Below are 20,900 nucleotides of genomic sequence, written 5' to 3'. Positions count from 1 at the left end.
TGGAAGGAGCCGGAGCAGCCCGGGGCCGGTGTGGACTGGTGTTGTGCTGGCACTTCAGCACAACCTCCAGCTGGGGAGCTGGCCCTTGGTCTGAGTTCAAGGCAGCAGAATTACCACAGCTCTCTTTGAACTGTTTTTTGCTCTCTTTATCCTCTGTTCACCCACAAAGATTTATTACCCTTGAGATATATCAGGTTGACACTAATAGGAGATGAAGCTTTTTGGTGAGGGGGTAGAGATCCTCTCTCAAAGCCCAGTCAGTCCTTGACCTTCCTGCTTAGACTTTTTTCAGCATTGCAGTTCTGTTGAAATGTTATGTTTTGCAGATACCACTAGCAATTAAACAAAGACCACCATCTCATTCTACATGGCTGCCAGGCAGCTGTCAGATATTAATGACTGGAGTTTGCTATGAGCAGAGCTGGATTAAAAGGGGTGACCTACATGTGAAAGACTTCGTATCTCATTTCCTCAAGCTATTCACCCCTAGACTTCTTTGAAATGTAATGCTGTTTCCTGGCTTGCTCTTATTAATCATGTTTACTGGTGTCTGCCTGCTTTAGTCAGTAAAATGTCTGGGATTGATATTTCATGGTCCTCTTTCTTGGATCACACACAGTTTCTGCCCATCCTAATTTTTATTCACTCTGGTTGACCTTAAGAGATCTAGAAACTGGATAATAAACCAGGAGTAAGAAGATCAAAGCTTTCTACATCTAGGTCACTTCTAATAATCCAGTGGTGGTCATTAGAGCATATGCTTAGCAGCCGATGTAAATTCTTTCAATCCCTCTCCTTGTGGTCACAAAATAAAATGTGGCTTTGGTTGATTGGCACTTTTGTTGACTTCAGAGGGAGTTTGGCTAATTAAGAACAAATCTATGAGCAAGGCATCTATTCAGAATTTGACCCTGGTTTAGTAAGCTGCTTGACTGCTGTTGTTTCTGTAAGATGGGAACCAAATGAAGAATCCAGTGTTGAAAAATTAAGATGCTCCAGACTGTCAGTACAGTTTAGACCTGCTTTGCCATGTGCTTCCATTCAGGGGGAAGATTGCTGGTGTGGGGGTCCTACAGAAAGCCTGCAGCTGCTGCATGTTTCCAGAGAACACTGAAGAAATAAAGGTTCTAGGCAAAGATCCAAAGCAGGGATGTTGCCAGGGTTCAGCCTGTGTTTCAATCCGCTAGCATACAAATTTTCCAGACAGACTGGTTCAGCAATTGAGGTGGTTCCACCGCAGCTCCTGGACAGAGCGTGTGACACATGACACATACACGTGTGAGAGGCAGCGCTCTGTGCTGCATAGCTGCTGCCAGACACCAGACGCCATGAAGGAACAGAGAAATGCTTTGAATTTTGTCATGCATGCTTTTGGAAGGAGAGTGATGTTATTAGCAGCAAGATTGTCTCCTGAAATGGAAATACATAATTCAGTTTGTGGTTCAGTTAGTTCTATTAAAACTTTGTCTTTATTTCTGCTGTCAAAATATATTTAGAACAAAACCTTCAAGTTGAAGGCAGGAAAGGATAAATTGCTTTTATCAAGTTAAACTGAAAAGAGATGATGGTGGCAGGGGCTTTTGAAGGTACAACAGTGCTGTTGCCTCCTTGCATCCCCTCTCCAGGCAGGGAAGGACATGCCCACAGGATTTTGATGCAAGCTAAGGAACATGGGGCAACCTTTCTTCCAGTGTCATAAATGCTTCCAGTGAAAATGGTTGCTATTTGCAGGGCCCCAGAGCTCTGCCAGTTCCCTGAAGCTTCTTGGGATGCTGCCTAGCTTTTAGCAGCCCAGAAGTGTCGAGCAGCATCAGATGCTGAGACGGTATGAAACTGGCCCCCCACTGTGGGAGCTCCTGGAAGATCCTTCACACTTCATACTCTCCCTCACCTTTGGACAATCTTTAAGTAAAGCTGAAAACCTGGCATTAAACAGTGTGATGGAAAGCAATGAATGGCACAGTATTCAAATGTAAATGACTAAGTAAGTGGCTGGGACTTGTTCAGAAACATAGCACAGACATAAAAGCCTCATCTTAGCTCATCCGTTGGCTTTGGCATTTGTTACTAATGCCTAAAACCAAAAACCAACCTTTCCGTGGAGAATTTGGAAGAAGATCAGATTCATGATCCAAAGTATTTGGAAACCAAGATCTCACCTGCTTTACATGGAAACTGTAATTCCTGGGCTTTTCAGAGCAGCCAGAAATTTGCCTTCCCTCTCAGTAGAGTGCTATTTGCTTTCATGGCTTGAGAGCTGTAGATGATTCAGATGTGATAATTGTTTCCAGTATCCAAATTCAAAAAATGCTGTTTCTCGTAGCTGTGTTTGGACTTCTCAGTAATCTTCCAGGGGAGAGTTACGTGCTTCCACACCACACAGTGTGGATAGCAGGTGGCTCCTCCCAATGTCTGAATGTTGTGTAACTGATGTCTGCATGTTGTATAACTGATTAGCACTGAAACCACGAGCTTTGCACCTTCTGGCATCAGTCCTGGGCATATTGTTCATGTGCTCTTTGACAGCAGTGCATGGGCAGCCACCCTGGTGCTCCTGGTATGTGTTATACAGGCTGTGCCTCACTGGGGACTCAGTCTGCAAACGCAGGATGATCCTTTATCTGGGAATTTGAATTTTCATAATGCCTACTTAAATTCTATGCTGTTTTCCCCTTATAGTCCCAAGCAGATGGATCCAAAAAATAATAAAGTGATAGGTCAGGTATAAAAGCTGGTAGATGGCTTATTTATGTGTGATCCCATGAGCTCATTTGTTTTGTTGCTTGGCTTTGCAGGTTCTCTGGTGTCCACCCATGTGCGTAGGTTGTGGGATTAGATCGATGCCAGCAAAGCACTTTGGGATCACTCAGAGTTCTGTAGGTGTGAAAACAGCTCTTTTTTAAATTGAAAACCTGTTATTAAGTACACATCTAACAAATTGGCATAGCTGGCTGCATCTACAGATTGTTGTCTCTCCCGAGACAATGGGAATGTTGATATCTGTCAGGGGAAAAGCACAAACTGGTTTGCTGTGACTAGAAAATGTACATTGTCCTCTTGTGAAAACACAGCTCTGCTGCAAGGGAAACAGCCAGGGATACATTTCGCTTGGAAAGTCAACATATTCTGCCACTCTATAATTATAGCTCAGGTTAGTTGTTGCTGTAGACTGACATCTCAATGTGCTCACAGGACAACACAACCAGACCTCTCCTATTTATGTACACAGGGTAGGGAAAAAAACAGCCTTTTTTTCCCCTTGGCTCTGCAGTCATCCTGGATTTTAGTCTCTTCATGAGCATGCTGAACTGTGCTGTCATTGTATTGCTGTGACAGCTTCACTTGTATTTCAGCTTCATGACAGGTCTCAAACACATGATGCTGTGGCCTCAAATTTACATCGCACTCAAGCTTCAGCACCACACCATCCCTTTCTCTCCCTGTAATTTCAGATCAGCACGTGAAATAGGTAGTTGCAGATTGCAGATATTTATGCATGTTACTGGACATGCAACAGGACTGTTGTTCATTGGTAAATCTGGAAGAACTATAGGTGCATCATCAGTTTAGTACAGAATGAGGAAATAGCACTTTATATTTCAGCTGAGAATTAAAATCCTACTCTTCACTGAGATATTAATGTATTCAGCCTGTAGTCATGCAAATCTTCCTAACCCCAAGAAATCCCAAAGTTCTCACCTGGAATGGGATTTGGGTCATGCCTACATTGGGCTTTATAACCCACCTTGGGATTTATCACCCCACTGAGGCAGCATGTCTCTCCATTGAGCAAAGAGCATTGAACTGGTCTTTGTTGGGCTAAATGGGCCAAACCATTTAAACACAACAAGTCACAGAAATATTTTTTCGGTGAACAGTGCTAGCAGAAGAAAAGAGGGTATATTCCCAGATGAGATGTGTAGGTCCTGTGCCACCAGTTGGATACCAGGACTTTTCCACAGCTGAGAGAGTGTCCAAAATGGACTGAATGAGGGAAGCCAGATTTAAACATTTTTTAGGGTAGGGCTGGAAAAAGTATTGATGCTGACTGCAGTAGAAGTGATTAAATTTGAGACCTTCTCTCTCTGCCAGCAGGGCTTTATTTAGATTGAATTTAGACAATTTTCTTCATGAATAATCTGGACAGCTGTGAAAAATCTACCTTTTTCGGTGCTTGCTTTGAGTGTACGCTCACTGTTTCCCAAATGATGAGAGCCAAAACCTTGACTCAAGGAGTCTCCAGCTGGCAGACTTCTGTGAAAATGTCATTCAGCTCTGGGAGCTTCCAAAGAGCTGGCAGTGTGCTGACATTCTAACAGGAGGGGCTGGGCCATTGGAGGTGCAGGCTCCTGCCAACACTTGTGTAAGAAAGGAAGAGCTGAGCTACCTCAGAAAGCAGTCTCTGATTGACATTCATAGATTTCAGAGAATTAAAGTACTGTTCCTAACCGCTAATGGTGTCTTCTTGGGTGAGTGCTTAAAATGTTGAATTTGAGAGCTCTGGATTGTGGTTTTAGGATTTTTCCTTCTTTCTCATGCAGTGTCTGTTCCCAGGGTCATAGCAGATGATGTTGCTAAATCTGCCCTGGCAGCTGGACTGGGTATCCTCTGGGCTCCATCCCAGGTACAGCAAGAAATGCCAGTGTTGTGATTTTTAGTTGGACCCTAGACCCCAGCCTGGCACATAAGCTTGTGACAGCACTGCAAAGTATTGCTACCCATTAGCTTGGTAGGCTATAGTTTTTCTTGAGACATGTCCTGTCCATGTTTCAAGTTTCTTCTCTCCTAGTTTCTAACAGGGACTAGACACAGTTCTCCTGTGTTTCTTGTTCAGACAGTGTTTGTTACTTCCTCAGAGACTGGCTGCTTTGTAGAAGGTCATTTTCTGGGCATATTTTACCCTTAGGTGTTTGGATGCCACTAAGGAAGGATGCAAAGAATTTTGAGATTTCTATGTGAAAAAAATCTGATTGTAACTTTAGTTATGAAGATGTTGTCACCTCTTCATAAAGATCTCATGCTATAAGATGGAGGAGGTTGCCCTTTTTTGTAAGAACATGAACTCTAAAGCAGCTGAAATGCCAGCCCTGTCATATATTTTTAAATATGATGTCACATGGTGTCTCTGTGAAACTCATTGCAATCTAGAGACAGCTGCCATAAGAGAGTGGTTGTTCATTGAATGCCTCTTACAAATGGGTTATTAAATGTTTAGAGTCTTTGACCTCTAGAATCCTTTGATCATCAAGAAGACTCTAAGATAGGGGAGTGTGTTGAGAAAATGCAATAGAGGAGGAAATTCATAAAATCCCCCCTGCTGGAGAAAAGGCCTCTTACCTCTGTGAAATAGCAAACAATTGCAAGAATGCTTTCTCGTTTAATTCTCATCTTCTTGTGACATTGGTTTTGATGTTTTTCATTTGTTTGAGAATTTAACAACTTTCTAGAATAAACACATTACATTTTATCCTTAATTACATCTGGTATGAAATGTGTGTCCATCAAGTGTAAAGTATGCATTGTTACTGTGCCTCTAGAACAATTTGTCTCTAGAGAGCGTTTATGTGCAGTCAGCTCTCAGAGGAGATACAAAAGAACTTGTGAAAGTCCGGAGCCAGGCTGTGTCCCCCAGCTGTAAACTTTAAAAGGATGCTTTGGGAACTGGCTTCACCAAGAACAGTGATCCTGGGAGGCTCCCTCTGGCAAGCATAAACCAGAATCCTTTTGGAAAGCAGTTGGTAGCATAATAGGTTGGCTGTGATTACACTGTTTATTGTTCAACCATTAATGTCTATACAGCTTTTTAATCATCTTCATTGACTCTGGGGTACAAGAATATTAAGGATGATACGGTGTGCTGCTCTCACAAGACAGGAGAGTGAACTTCTCTGAAGGCACATATGACTAAGCAAACCTCCTTTGAGTTCTCACCCCCGTACTGAACTCTTTTTTTGCCATTATTGTTGCTTTGTGTTCTTGTGTGCTTGCTAAGGACTGAGTAGCTGTTGTTGTGTATTCATGAAACCCTAAAATCTGATTTATTTAACATGTTTACCAGAATACTTGGAGGGGGCGGAGGAACAAAAATCTGTTACTCATAATCATTAATCAGCATGGAAAAGTAAAAGTTGGTCCCCAGTGTGAGATGGTTGCTATAATTATAGTGCTGGCCAGTATAAATTGCATCATTCTACATTTTTGAACGTGTTTTTGAGGTAATGTTTTTTAATGGGAAACATTGATTATGAAACATCCCTCTAGGTATGCTTTGCCATGTTTATAAATAGATCTTGCATTTTGCTACTTGCAATTTTATTTAGTTGGACTTCCAGGTTTTTAGAGGTTTTTTTTTTTTTGTAAAAATGATGGGGAAAATTCAAATAGATCTGATTTTGAACAGAAATTTCATCACCACTCCAGTGAAGATGTCAGTTTTACTTTTGTCAGACTCAGGATTCATCACTGAAGTGATGCAGGGATCTTCAGCTGGTCTGGTGCACAGAGGGAAACTTAATCCAAAGGAAAACATGTAGCTACACTAAGCTTCTGTGATAAATAAAGCAGCAAAGAATCAACATCGGGAAGTGTATTGCTTAAGTGCTTTTTGTTGTGTCTTCCTTACAGATGACTCCCAATTATGTTTTGAAACTTTGGGCACTGTAATGATGTCAAATAGTGCATGCAATGAGATATCCTGGTGTTGGAAGAATGGGCATGGATAGTAGGTTTTTTTAAGCAGGCACATTGATGCTTTTTTCGTGAGTATAGTCCTTCTCATTTTTTAGAAAAAGATAATTTTTAATTAAAGGTAACTCATTGTCTGCAGATTTTAGAATTTGTCTTATACTATCCCCTTTTATGGTCTTACTGCATTCTAGTGTTAAGCTTTTCATAGACTAAGTATATAAATAACTAAAAAATCTTGAAGGAACCAAGTGACAGGTAAGCCCATAGCTGGTTGACTTTTCTGTAACAGAAGAGGTTACTCTAATCATAGTTTTTTTTTGCATCAGTGGTAGTTTAATAATGAGAAAAAGAAGCTGAAATTCAAAGTTACCATGCACTGAAGGATTTAAGGTTATATCAGCAGGCAAATGCAGGAGAGGAGGCAGTCTTGCCTCTCATTTGCAGTGCTCTAAGTCAACAAACATCATGTTCCAGTTCATAGTTTAGGTTTATGGATTTCCCTAAAATAAGCCCTTGTGATCCTGTCTGCTACCTGGAAGAGTGGATAAACCCATAGTAACCCACTGGAAGCTGATAATACAAAGTTACCCTGATAAAAAGTTACTGAGGAAACAGAACCTGTGGGTAATTTTCCCTCTCTGAAGATCCACTTCATGGAATATCACAAAAATCTGCATTCCCCAAGAGCTGATTGGAGTTGATTGGAATGAAATCTGGGAGGATCTCTATCCTGTGGCATGACACTGTCTTCTTTAGCTGGCCTGTTCCCTAAAAAGGAGACACCTTTGGGAACCATACAGTACTGAGTATCACTAGTATCAATATCCACATTTTGTCTCCATTGGCTGAGCACAGCCAGTACCAGCACAGCAACAGCATGTTCAGGGAGATGGCATCTCTTTGTGAAAGCACTTATGCACATGGCCCACAGGGAGGTTTTCTACATCTCTTTCTACAGAAAGAAAAGAACACATATGATAGAAAAAATAAATTGTACATTATGAGCATTTTCCCTTCTTGCACCATTTTACACAAGGCACAAGAGTGTGATGCTCCTTTTTATGATTCCAGATATCCTTTGAAAGTCTTTGTTCAAGACACCTTCCCCTGAGGGGAGCTGGTCTGTGAGGCTAAAGCCAAGTGTACCTGAGAGCTCTCACTGCTGGAATACCTGTGGTTTATTCCAGGTCTGCCCTTGCAGCTTCTTAATTACCAGGAGGTGACACAATGGGTTGCACCATTCCTGTCTTCTTTCCCACCCTTGTGAAAATCCTTTCAAGTCACAAATAAATGTCTTCCAGCCTCCTTGCACTGTATTTTCCTGTTTCTTACATGTTGAGCTTTAGGTGTTATCCAAATGCTGCTCAAGATTCCTAGATACTGTGACTATCAATAACAGCAATAACAACACGTGGAACTGCAAATGTGCACTTCATGTAAATAAAAGTGGGTTTTCTTAAACATCAGTGAGTTCAACAGTATTGTCCCATTTCTAAACAAGAACTGATTTAGTCCATCCCCTTGATGTATGTCTCTATAGATATACACATATAGATTCTCTGGGTGTATATATAGGTATAGATGCATGATCCCTTGCAACAGAATGCTGGTACTTCAAGGTTTTTATATCCTGTTGGGCTTGTAAGTCTTGGCCTTGACCTTTGAAAGGGTTTATGTTACTTGAGAAGGATAGATATGGACAAAAATGCATTATCTTGGAAAGCTGTCTTCTTAAAACTGCACTGTGGGAAAAGAGTCTCTTTTTATTAATTTTAGTCTTCTTAAGAACAGAATTGGAAGGGTTACAGAGGGATGAATGTCATAGGTCAGGCTGTACAGAATTTTTGCAAGGCTACCTGAAAACCTATCTGCTCTCAGCTGCATTGCAGAAGAAAAGCTTTAAGACACACCTTGCAGCAATTAAAAATGCAGGCCTGATGTTAAATTATTCAAGACTTCATTTCAGTACAGTTCCTCTGTGAATTGTTGGATTGCTTTCAAACTCAATACTGAAAATAAAAGTCAATAGGATATGCTTAGGGACAACAGGGAAAAAATGACCACACCAAGCTGTTGCCCGCCTGTCTCTTCTGTATTATGTCAACTATTGCTGCTTTTGCTGCCATCCAACTCTCCCCTTTTGGGGTCCAGTCCATTCTCTTACCTATTCTCCCTTTTGAGAAGTATCAGTTCTCTGATAGGCCCAGCTACAGCCATTTTCCTTCTCTCTCTGCACTTTCCTTCCTGCAGTACCAGGCTATAACAACGCCATATGTAGAGGAATTTTAGGAGGACACATTACATAAGTATATGAGACAGTCACATATTTCAGGCACAAGTATTTTTTTCTGTAGTTCCATCTGTATATTCATGAGATGGCTGTCTCAGACTTTAGTGACTCGTGTTTCAAATCCCTTTTTGGCTGGAAATGGCACTTACTGATGCTTCTATAGCCCTGTTCTTTTGGGAAATTTGCACGAAGGACTTCACAACACAGCAGGCATAGCATTCAAGTTAATACTCTGAACCTTGGGAACTAAAATTCACTGGGAAAAAATGTCTCTTTCAGAAATGAAAAGAAGTCAGATGATCTTTACTGGAGGGGGGAGAAAAAAAAAGGAGGGAAAAAAAAAGATATATCCCAGTGTATCCTCCATTTGGTGTGTTCCCAGATTCCTGGAGAGATAACATGTGTCAAGAAAACTGAAGCTGTAATTAGGGCAGGACAGAGCCACAAGACAGCAGGATCCTGATAGCCCTGTGCTGTTGCTGACCTTGGGGTAGTGGAAGACTGTGCCAAACTTAAAATAAATAAAGTGTTCCAGTACTGCTGCTCAGTTAAGGAAGATCAAAGAGAAATAACATTAATCAGTGGTAGTTGCGCTGTTAAGCACTAGCAATACTAATTGTTTTGATGAGAATTCTCCCTGAAGATTTTTTTTTTTATTAGCACTGAGTAATAGCTGAGCTGCTAGTGTATTGACCTATAGCACTACCACAGCTCAATTAAGTTTCTTATTGTCCAAATCTAATCAGAGAAAAGCTGGGATTGAAAATCGATTCATTTCCTGCTAGTTAATGACTAATTCCCCACAAATGTGAATATAAAGATTAACTTTTCACGTTGAGTGTTTTTTTTAGAGGTAGACCCTGTGCCAGATGAGTGTTTGTGGAGAAGAAGCATGGCTCCTCTTTGCCCATCCATCTTCCTCCAATCTCTTGGTATATTCTAGCCATTTACAGTCTTCTATTAGCTTGTGGTCTGTGCTTATTCTTTGGTCCCTTAACTCATGTCTTACACAACTGAAAGGAACTGCTATTGATAATTCATGGTCAGCTCCTAAATTCTCAAATATTTCTTCTCCATATTCTTCAAATGAGCATTTCTGTGGTGGTTAAAATACCTGCAACACAGAGCAGCTTGCTCCTTAACCATAATGTGAGGGCTAGGTACAGTCTTTGAGGTCCAGGTGAGACACAAATTGCTGATCCCACTTCAGCCTGTACATGTTGGGAATTTGCTAGGTGAACCAACAGAAGAAGTTACATTTCTTGGTTCATCTAAATACTTCTTCTTTATGTAAAAGACTAACAGCTGTTCATAAACCTCCATGTGTCTCTGCATGCACATGTGTTCACAGCACTAAAGCTACTGAGCAGAGACATGAGCAAGCATCCATGAGGTTTGGCAGCTCTCCCCAGCTCTTGCCAGCTCTGTGACTTCCACTGCTGCAGCATCTGAAATCATCACAAATCTTTTTTTGTATTTATCCTCCATGTGCACCTCTGAGGTGGGGACGGCTCACAGATTTACACATGGAGAACTGAGTCCTGGATCTAAAGACACATTTGGATTTAGATTCTTCGGTTGTCCACGAGATTATCTGCTCCAGAGGCTCAGCCCTGTGGTTTAGCTGCTGCTAGAACTACAGACCCACAGCTGTGCATGGTCCCTTCTCCTTGGGACCCTCTGGCAGGCTGAAGGCAGGTGTCTGAGATATTTCTGCCTTAGGTGGGATATTTCTACCTTAAACTGCAGATGTGCTAGAGACTGCAGCAGTCAGGTCTCTTCCAGAACAAGGACAGATGTGTGGCTGTGTCTTTTTGTGCGGGCCTAGTTCTGCCCTTGCTACATGAGTTTTTGTTTTTACAAAGAGGTGGTGGCAGGGACAGGCTGCAGCCCTGCAGGTCACCCTGGTACCAGAGAGGCACAGCCTTCCCAGCAGGTCCTGGCAGTCACAGCCTGGATTCCTCTTCCTCTTCTGTTGTCTTAATAGAACTGCAAGGTACAGTGCATTGGAGTAAATTTCAATTATTTTTTTTTCTAAAGGAGACAGCTAAAGAGTAATCTTTTTTCTTATCTCATCAACTCCTGTGTTGTGCTGCTGGCAGGAATCCAGAACTTCATCTTCTTGGAAAATCAGTGAGGAGAAATGTTCTCCCCATTATCATAGGCATCGTCCCCACTGAGCTCAGTTCTGAGGAGCTGTAAGACCAGGCTAGACCAACAGCTAACTGCATCTGGGTTCAACTTTAAGAGGTTTGCTATTAAAAGATACCTGTCTGAGCTTCCAAAAGCAGCCAAACTTTCTGATTCTCAAAGTCCTCTTGTTCTTCACTTACAAAGTTAGCGTGGATGCCTAGCAGACTTACAAAATAAAACACTAATAAAGTGGATAAGAAGGGCAGGTAACTCCTTCCTAAACCATAACAGCATCAAATGTTTAAGGTTTTTCCCATGAAAGCCAACTGCTTGGCTTGTTTGTATGTGCTGACCCTTGACAATGGTTGTTCTGCTCCTTGCATTGGCTGTGCCCCCTCATTCCCCTTCTCTGCTTCAGCTCTCAGCAGAGCTGGTGGTGCTGAGCCCCAGATGGGCTCTGGTAGGGGAATCAGAGCTGCTTCTTCCATCCTCTCCAAGCCTGGGGTACAGAAGCCCTGTGCCATCTCCTGCTTTTCCACCTCCAGCTCCCACACCAGCTCTGGAAGCTGTGACCTTACATCAGTGACAGAGTTGTCACCTGGGCATGTGTAGGCAGTGCCCTGCTTTCTGTACACTAGTGAAATTCTAGTTTTCTCTATTTTATAGCAGAATTTCCCTGTTAATAGAAATTCATCCCAATATCCCATGATAAAACAACATGTGGAAAACAAGGCACTACTCAGGCCAGTCTATAGATTCACTCTACCCCATCCTATTAAGCATGGAGAGACCTTTTCTTTCCTAACCCCTTCCTATCATGGGGGAATTTGGGGAAGTCGATTTGGGATTTTTTTTTTTTCTTTAGCCGTGCTAAAATTTTGTTTTAGCCATGTGCTAAAATTTTAGCCATATGCTTTAGCATATGCTTCCTGCTTTTGCATTAATTCCCTCCCAAAGATGATCTGAATGAATTGATCACTGGGTTGCCTGTGAACAGCATCACTTCAAAGAGGCTAAAGCAGCTGCAGCCAAGCAGATAAATATTTCCAGGTATTTGATCAGTTTCCCCAAGAGTTATGTACAATTTGTAGGTGTTATTCGCTAGATATTCTGATTCCAGGCCTGATTGAATGCCCCCATACACCAGAAATGTGTCCAGAAACACAGTGGGAGCTAAGAATCTGAAAGAAAATCCTCATACAAAATTTAGAAGCAGATTAAATGAATTTTCTTAAATCTTCCTATTACTTTTCTTAATTGGCAGTTGACTGTAAGGATAACACTTTGTTCACACCCCAGCATGTTGATCTAACTGATTAGAAAATACACAGACCAAGCAAGAAATGAATCCTAGAATGGTTTGGGTTGAAAGGGGCCTTAGATCATCTAGTTTCAGCCTCCTGGGATGGGCAGGGACACCTTTCTCTGGACCAGGGAGGCCTTTCACTAGATGAGGCTAGCGAAGCAGAAACAAAGGAATGAGCAGTGTTGGGTCACCCGTGGAACTGGCTGGTATAGTTTGTCTTGATTTTTGGAGGAAAAGGCTAAACCAGGAGACAGTGCTGGTGCATGGAGTGCCCTTTTCAGTGGCAGGTTGCAGTAGAAGGGAACTCATTGCTTTCATATGTGGATTGATCACCTGGTCAAGGCTTTGCATGGAGCACTGAAAATCCCAGTTGTGTTTCTTTACTTTTTTTCTGAACTATTCACTGAGCTCATGCAAGAGGCAAACTAAACCACCCTCCTCATGTTCCCTCTGACAAAAACTTGGTGTTTGTCTTTCCTGAGATCCCTGTCTCCCATTGCCATTTGGCTTAGGCTGCTCTGAAAGTAATTAAAGCCTGAGCCTTTATACTTTACTAAGGCCTCACTGTGTTTTAATAGTCAAACAATGTTTTACCAAAGCTGGCATCTTTTGTTCTGTAATTGTTTTAGTTTTCTTTATTTCATGTCTTATTTATGAATAGTTTCAAAACAGGCCAATGGAAATCTTCAAGTACGTTTTTAAACAAGTTTTGACAATGTTTTTGGGTTGTTCTGAGCTAAAAATAATACACATCAGCAGGTACAGACTGGAGAACAGTGCCTTCAGTCCCTAAAGGACATTTTCCTGCATTTACTCCCTACAGGAAGACAAATAGGAAAAAAAATTAAAACCGGGTAACAGTTCCATTTGATGCTGTAAAGGCCAAGACTTAGCTGAGCAGTGCCACTATCTTCTTCACCTCAAAAAAGAAAAAAAGCATGGTCTTGTCTGTGATAAAAAAAATTAGAAGGATGTTTTTCTAACTGCTAATGAGGCTAATGGTTTGACCAGCAAAGAGGTAGGCACACTTGCAGATGCTCCTTCAGTGGGAGACTGAAAAATATGTTCTAGAACAACTTAAAAATGGTTTTCAGGATCTCCAGCCACTGACCCAACCTAATTCTCCACTTTGTTCTTGGACTCCTACATGTTTTTGGGTGTCTGACACTTCTTCACCTTTTGTGTAGGCTTGCTTTTCCATTGTACTTTCATTCTTTGGTCTCACCAGTATGTTTGCGCCATTTCTGTATTTTGGTTTTCTGGGCAATGAAGAGAACAGTCTCAGTTCCCTCCAGTTATTTACCTTTCTTTTATAGAGACTGTACAGTGACAGTCACAGGAACAGAGAGATCAGGCAGCATCCTCAGCAGCAGTCAGTTCTGAGAAAAAGTACTTGGAAAGACTGTAAAATTTTGAAGTGTTTTGTTGTGTTACACATGTGTCACATGACAGTGTCATCAGCACAGATTTAAAAAGCAAAAGATTTGTCCTTTCAGCTTTGAACAGCCAGCAAACTCTCAAGAATAAAAGGTGGGGGACATGGAATTCATGGTGGAATACAGGCCATGAGAGCCAATTCTTAACCTCTCAGCAGGGGACTGGAGAAGGGCACATTCTACACATGTACATAAAATTAAATATCACCTATGTTAACATTCGGACCTGGAACAGGAATTAGAGGGGGAGCTGGGTCATGGGCAAGTGGAAGCAATGAGGAACCTGAAAATAACATTCAGGTTTTGGATAACATTGTTCTGACCCTGAATGCCAGGCTGTGAGCCCAAGGAGCCTTCCCATGGAGGGAGCTCTCCTTGCTTTGAGAAAAGGTTGAGGTTGTCACTAGAAGAACAATTGAGCAAGGTCTGGTAACTGCAGCCACTGAAATCCTGAGTTGTATCAGAGAACCCAAATATCTTTGTATCTGTTGATGAGCCCAACCATGATCATTTTTAGTGGCCAGAAAGCAGAAAGTACAGAAAGATCGCAGCAGCACCTCGACCTCTCCCATCAGTGATGATTATCAAAACAGAAATAAGGTTGGATTGAGTACAGGCACAGAAGTTACATTTTCAGGAGGAGACAATAACAAATGGTCTTTCAGAGAAAACAGAAAGTTGAAAAGAAACTTTCAGGTTGAGATCCCTGTGACAACACAGCAGTGACTCCTGACAAGTTCCACATGGCCACATAGTGCAAGCAGCTGGCTGAGCTCTAAGTTTTGCATTTTTAAGGCAAGACACAGCTCTGGATGGGGAAATGGAAAATTGTAAAATGCAGCTCCATTTCAGCTGCCACTGAAGACTTTCCTTCAAGCTTACATTATAAATACAGTACTTAATAAGAATTGGAATTTTAAAAAGAACAAAATAAGATGGCTCTCATAAGGAGAGTAATGCATGTTTATATTTTAGGAACAGGAAAACCTCCATGAAATTGTGCTGGGAATATAATAACAATCATTGTTTGTGTATGGTCCCTGCACTGCAATAGGACTTTAGCACTGGTTTAAAACTCCATTTCTGTAGGGGTGTGTTTTCTTGAGTCTGGCCCACAGAAATAACAACTACCTGCTCATAAACCATACACTTCCTGAGGGGAAAATATATCAGCTGAAAACTTACATGTTATAGTCATTTAAAATACTCTGTTAAGCTACAGTCAATTGCAGTGTTCACTGAAGGATATTAGGATATTAAACATGAAAAGCATTGCACTATACTGTTTAACTGAATCTGTTTTCATCTTGTGTACTTGAATGCTGGTTTGCAGAATGGAACATATGTTCATGTGGGTTTTTTATGCTACATGTGGATTACTTTTTTTAAAATAAATGAAGTTATATAACAACAATCCTACACATATACTTGTTTGCAATATGTCAAGGGCTGGTTAAAATTCTCTTAGAATGCATCCTAGCTTCTTTATTTCATAGTCAGAGAATATTACACACAATCTACCATTTACACTCAAATTCATTTTAAGTGTCATCTAGTTAATTTAACTTTAAAGTAGCATTATATATATTTGGATTATAGCTTGTGGAAACTTGAGCAATTTTTATAGAAATAAGTTTTTAATAATCATTCCAGTTAGGGAACCTTACATTGCAGATCCTCAGTTTCCCACAAAGCTCACCAGCCACTCTTTATAAATGCCTCACTTTGGTGTTTTGTAGTCACATATACAGCTTTCTTCTTTGCATTAACACAGTTCTATATATTATTTTATTTTGCAGTTCTTTCCATATGGAGATGCTTCTAAGTTTGCCCAGCACGCCTTCCGAACCTTTGATAAAAACGGAGATGGGACCATCGACTTCAGAGAGTTCATTTGTGCCCTGTCCATCACCTCACGAGGCAGTTTTGAGCAAAAGCTGAACTGGGCCTTCAACATGTACGACTTGGATGGTGATGGTAAAATTACAAGAGTGGAAATGCTGGAAATTATAGAGGTGAGATCAATATGACACTCAAAAACATCACAATGTTAATAAAACTTGATTCCTTGTTGACACAGACTTTAGATTTTAGGCTCACCAGAGGCTGTACAGTACATTAAATGCACATTACACACATTAATCCTGCATTGACTGGTGCCCAAGTGGTACAAGCACACTAACGTGTTTGTTAATAGATTTAATCTTGGAGAATTGCAAAGAGTACATATGTGCATATAAGCTTTTAAATATCCTGAGATTTTTTTTTTTCCCCTGATGAATGGATTAATCACAAGAACAGCACAGGATTTACAAAGCCCCTCTCAGTCACTTGACACCCATGAAATTATTGAACTGTAGCTCAAATAGCTGAAGCCTTACTGGAGATTAACTTCAGATGATTACAGAAATTTACAGGGACAACAACACTCTATTTTAAGTGAGCTCTCACAGATGGGCTTTAAGATGACCACAACTTGTAAGAGGAAGGATAAAGTTTATCACCTTCGTCATCTGTCGGCAACTTGCCACAGCAGTTAATACCAGATTGTGCCCGCATGTACACACAGAAACCTACTGAAGGGTGGTGACTTCTAAAACAAATTGTTCAGAATTTATGTGAAATATTTTAACTGAACAATTGATCCAGAGAGTAAGTTACAAGAGTTTTACATTGTGAAACAGGAAGCCAAAGAAATTCATTCTGGGATGCAAAATGTAACCATCAAAATAAACCTATATCTAAAGAAAGTAAAATATATTCTTCCTTGTTTTAAGTATCTGGATTTTGGATCCTAAGAAAGAAAAGAAAAAAACAAAAAAACAAAACAAAACCAAAAAAAAAAAAAAAAAAAAACACAAATCTTTAGAGAAACTTGCAATCATTTTATGCTTAGAACATATTTCCAGAATTTGATCACATGAAAAACTTCGATTGAATTTCATGTTGAATTTTCCATCTGGTTTCTTTCCAAAGGCCATCTACAAAATGGTGGGCACTGTGATAATGATGAAAATGAATGAGGATGGTCTGACGCCTGAGCAACGGGTAGACAAGATCTTCAGTAAGATGGATAAGAACAAAGACGATCAGATCACACTGGATGAGTTCAAAGAAGCTGCAAAGAGTGATCCGTCCATTGTATTACTCCTGCAGTGTGACATTCAAAAATGAGCTTGTGTACGACGTGTCATAGACTGCACAGAAGTTTAATGTTCCATTCAGTTTGCAGCTATTTCCACACACACAAAAATTTGCTTGGACTACCTATAAATGGACTTGCTTCTTGTGTTTGAAACACTTGTGTGCATGAGAATGTCATTTGCTAAAGAATTTTAAAAGTATATATTATAAAAATAAACTGCCACAACGTGACGTGTGCAATGTCATTTCATAACAACCCTCTTCCTCTGAATCCTGTGCAGCAGGCCTGTGCTGCAGTGAATTATATTATTTATTGTTCATGTTTTACTGATGCTAGCTCTGTGTCTCCTAGACTGAGTAATGTTAGTGACACTGAATTCCCATGGTAATGTTAACTGTTTATTATAAATCATGTCACCATTCTGCTGTAAAGTAGTACTGGACAGACAGGAGGGAAGAGCTTCTCGGCTCCCAAGTCTGATCCACACGTGCTTGTATTGTCAGTGGATATAAATGTACTTCATTTGCATGCCTTTTAGGTTTGCCTTAATTCTTACCTCATTTGCATCCCTTCAATCTGGAAAGAGCTATGTCAGAGGAATGCAGTATATTAAAAAAAAAAGAAAATCCTGCTAAAATTAACCCTTTAATTAAGAATATATATAAATATATATATATATAATGTTTAAAATATTGTTTTATTGCAAGTTTAAAGGTTTTATTGGAAGTGTATTGATCTTTGCCAGAATTTTCAAAAGCTTCCACAGAGGTTGCAATATATATGTCCCAAAATAAATTTATAACATTTGACCTTTTCCCCTAATTCTTATTTCATGTCTTCAGCATGGTAATAAAAAAAGAAAAAGTTCAATCTCTTTAATTATCTGTCACTGCACACTGGGAAATATGTATTTCATTACTGAAGCATGAAGAAAACTACTTTACACTCACTCACCAGAAGAGTCATATTATACAAAACCAAAAGTTGTAGTTCTTGTATTTAAGACTGGAGCAGCTGTTGATGCTCTAAGATGCTACTGCTAAGATTTACCAGCACAGCTACTAAACCTGTGATGATTTTTAAGCTGTGTAAGTGAAATATTTGCTTGGCCTAAACCTGGTTTTTAATGCTTTTCCCTCCTGAAGTCAGAGACTTCTCTCTTACCATCTGACACTAAACTACTCTGTGTTTAATATAAACAGACATGATGTTAAAAATCACTACTGATAAATTAACCATGAAGTATGATGATAAAGGAGGGATAGTGAGGAGAACCAACTTCCTCTTCAGTTCTATGTGCACAAATCAAGTTTCTCTCTATCCTGTGACAAATTCTGCACAGTCCTGGAAAAGAATGAAGAACTATCAGACTGCAGAAATTGCAGATGAAAAACCTTCCTATGCCCCATTTCCCTGATGCTTTAAACAGTTGGTTTCTTGCTGGATTAAAAGAAAAAAAAAAAAAAAAAGCAATCTGAACACCTTACAATTGCATGTTTGATATTTCTTCCTTACCTTATGAAGAAACAAGACCGTACATTTAATAGCTAAAAATCAACCAATAAAACATGACACAAACCAAATAATTCTCTGTATTTTCAAATTTAAAAAGCAAAGCTCATCTTAAAATTAAAGGGAAAAGAAAACAAGCAACAAAAACAATTTTTAAACAGCTTGTTAAGATTTGTGGTGGGTGGGGATCAGAGAATCGATGGCTGCCAAAACCAAAGCCATACTGTCATTTTTGGGTTGCTTGGTATTCCAAACAGCAAAACCAGAAATGTCAACTACATTTTCTACACCAGAATTGTACTTAGGCTACACATATAATAGTCTGAGCAAATAAGGGAGGAGTGTACTTCATGCGTTTGGCATAACTTAAAATACACATTCTAGAAATTCCATACTTCTGAGAATGATATGCCCACATTGAATACTTCTCAGATTTTATGCCTCTGGTTTACATACATGAGAAGCAATTTCTCATTCTGTGTTTCCCTGCACTTTGAATTTATGTGTCTAGACAGGCTCCATTTACTTTAGTGCAGCATTAAGCAATGCACTGCCACCCAAAATGACCAACAACTCAAAAACACAGTCAAACTCAAAAATGTAGCATCAGCACTGCAATCTTCTCTCTAGGTAGCCACTACATTAAACTCTGTATTTAAAGAACCAAGAATATGATCGTTTTGAGACCTTAGTAGGATCACTGCAAAAATAAGTGCATCCATGCAAGGGCTTCAGTAATTGTTTATTCAGAATTAATTCTCCACCATGCAAATATGCTTATAATAATTATATAGTTAGGAACACATCTTCATCAAGTACAGTGGTAGATTAGAATAAATTCAAAGTACTGATTTGAACAAAAGACCAGAATTGTTGCCATGTCCTCCAATATTTCAAGTAAGTCTATAAAAGCTTGAGAGAAAACTGAAGTGTTAGCTCAGTAGGAATGCATTAATTTTCCTTAATCTCTTTTCTCCACACAACTCATTATAGAAGACTAATGAAGATAAATGCTTTACTCTTTCCTGCCTCTGCACTCTTGCCATTTTTGGTTTTTTTGGATACTGAAGAGAATCAGTAGGAAATAATGCAATGCCGTTTTATCTCATACTATAAAAAGGTCTAAAACCTACTCCAATTTCATCATAAAATCGAGTCAAGCTTGACATGTAGCTCATGGTCATGTCCTAGAATCAAAGAATGGTTTGGGTTGAAAGGGACTGTAAGGATAATTCAGTTCCAACCCCCTGCAGGCACATCTTGCATTAAAACAGGTTGCCCAGGGCCCCGTCCAGCCTGATCTGGAGCACTTCCAGAGATGGGGTGCCCAAAACTTCTATGGGCAACCTATTCCAATGCTTTATCACCCTCACAATAAAGAATTTATTCCTAATATCTAATCTAAATCTAATATCTGTCAGTTTAAAGCCACCCTCCCTTGTCCTGTCACTGCAGGCCCTAGTAAAAAAATCCCTCTCCAGTTCTCTTGTAGCCCCTTTAAGTACTGGAAGGTGCCATGAGGTCTTTCTGGAGCCTTCTCCGCACTCAACAGACACAACTCTCAGTTTGTCTCCACAGCAGAGGTTCTCCTGCCCTCTGAGAATCTTTGTGGCCTCCTCTAATTCTGCTTCAACAGGTCCATGCTCTTCCAATGCAGAGGACCCCAGAGCTGGGGACAGTACTCCAGGCAGGATCTCACAACAGCAGAGTAGAGCAGTAGAACCACCTCCCTCGACCTGCTGGTTCCAGACAAGTTTTGCCAAGCATGCACTTTGTAAGGTGCCTCACAGTATCTTCACATAATCCTAAAGGTGTAAGTACCTTGAATTATGGAATTATAGAATTGTTCAGATGGGCAAGAACCTTCATAGGTCTCTTGCCCAGCTCCCTGCTTGAAGGAGATGCAGGAGTCTATTCAACAGACTCCAAAAACTTCCAAGGACAGAGATTTCACAGCCTGTTTGTGTAACATGCTCAAATACCTCTTACCTTCATCCTGAACAATCCTTACTGGTTTGCTGAGCCAGAACCTTCCCATTTCAGTGGATGACCTCTGTCTGTCTCTTGCAGCATGCACATTAACAAAAAGCCTGGTCCTCTCTGTGAGTAACCTCCTCACAGCTGCTGGCATTACCCTGGGCTGCCCGAGGTCTGCCAGGAGAGGGAAACAGACTCAGTGCCTGGTGAAGAAGAGCACAAAAAGATCCCTTCAGCCCCAGCTGTACCTGTGTAGCAGTGGAAGCTTCCCCAGTTGTGGATGACACGTAGAGCTCACTCCCCTGCAGCTGCTGGATCACGGAACCGGCTGTGTCAGAGGCCTCTGGACAGCCAGGAGTGCTGAGGGCAGAGGCAGCTCTGCAGGTGACAGGAGTGCCTGATGCCTGAGAGGCT

General features: G+C 40.6%; 2 protein-coding genes across 2 annotated transcripts in view; one reads left to right on the top strand and one right to left on the bottom strand.

Moving 5' to 3' along the window:
* Positions 1 to 17,861, top strand: part of VSNL1 (visinin like 1) — an 85,541-nt gene extending 67,680 nt beyond the window's left edge. Inside the window, exons 3-4 of the mRNA XM_041489174.1 lie at positions 15,652 to 15,867; positions 16,829 to 17,861. Of these exons, the coding sequence (XP_041345108.1) occupies positions 15,652 to 15,867; positions 16,829 to 17,026 (414 nt within the window). The 3' untranslated portion in view covers positions 17,027 to 17,861. The remainder of the gene's footprint in view (positions 1 to 15,651; positions 15,868 to 16,828) is intronic.
* A 438-nt stretch (positions 17,862 to 18,299) lies between these two features.
* Positions 18,300 to 20,900, bottom strand: part of SMC6 (structural maintenance of chromosomes 6) — a 43,438-nt gene continuing 40,837 nt past the window's right edge. The window contains exons 29-30 of the transcript XR_005956966.1: positions 20,499 to 20,689; positions 18,300 to 18,341 (exon numbers count right to left, since the gene is read on the bottom strand). The gene's annotated coding sequence lies outside the window, so the exon portion shown is untranslated. The remainder of the gene's footprint in view (positions 18,342 to 20,498; positions 20,690 to 20,900) is intronic.

This window comes from Pyrgilauda ruficollis, unplaced genomic scaffold, assembly GCF_017590135.1.
Source record: "Pyrgilauda ruficollis isolate IOZ18807 unplaced genomic scaffold, ASM1759013v1 scaffold90, whole genome shotgun sequence".
NCBI lineage: Eukaryota > Metazoa > Chordata > Aves > Passeriformes > Passeridae > Pyrgilauda > Pyrgilauda ruficollis.
The sequence above is the reverse complement of the archived record's forward strand: the minus strand, read 5'-3'. Positions and strand labels throughout refer to the sequence as shown.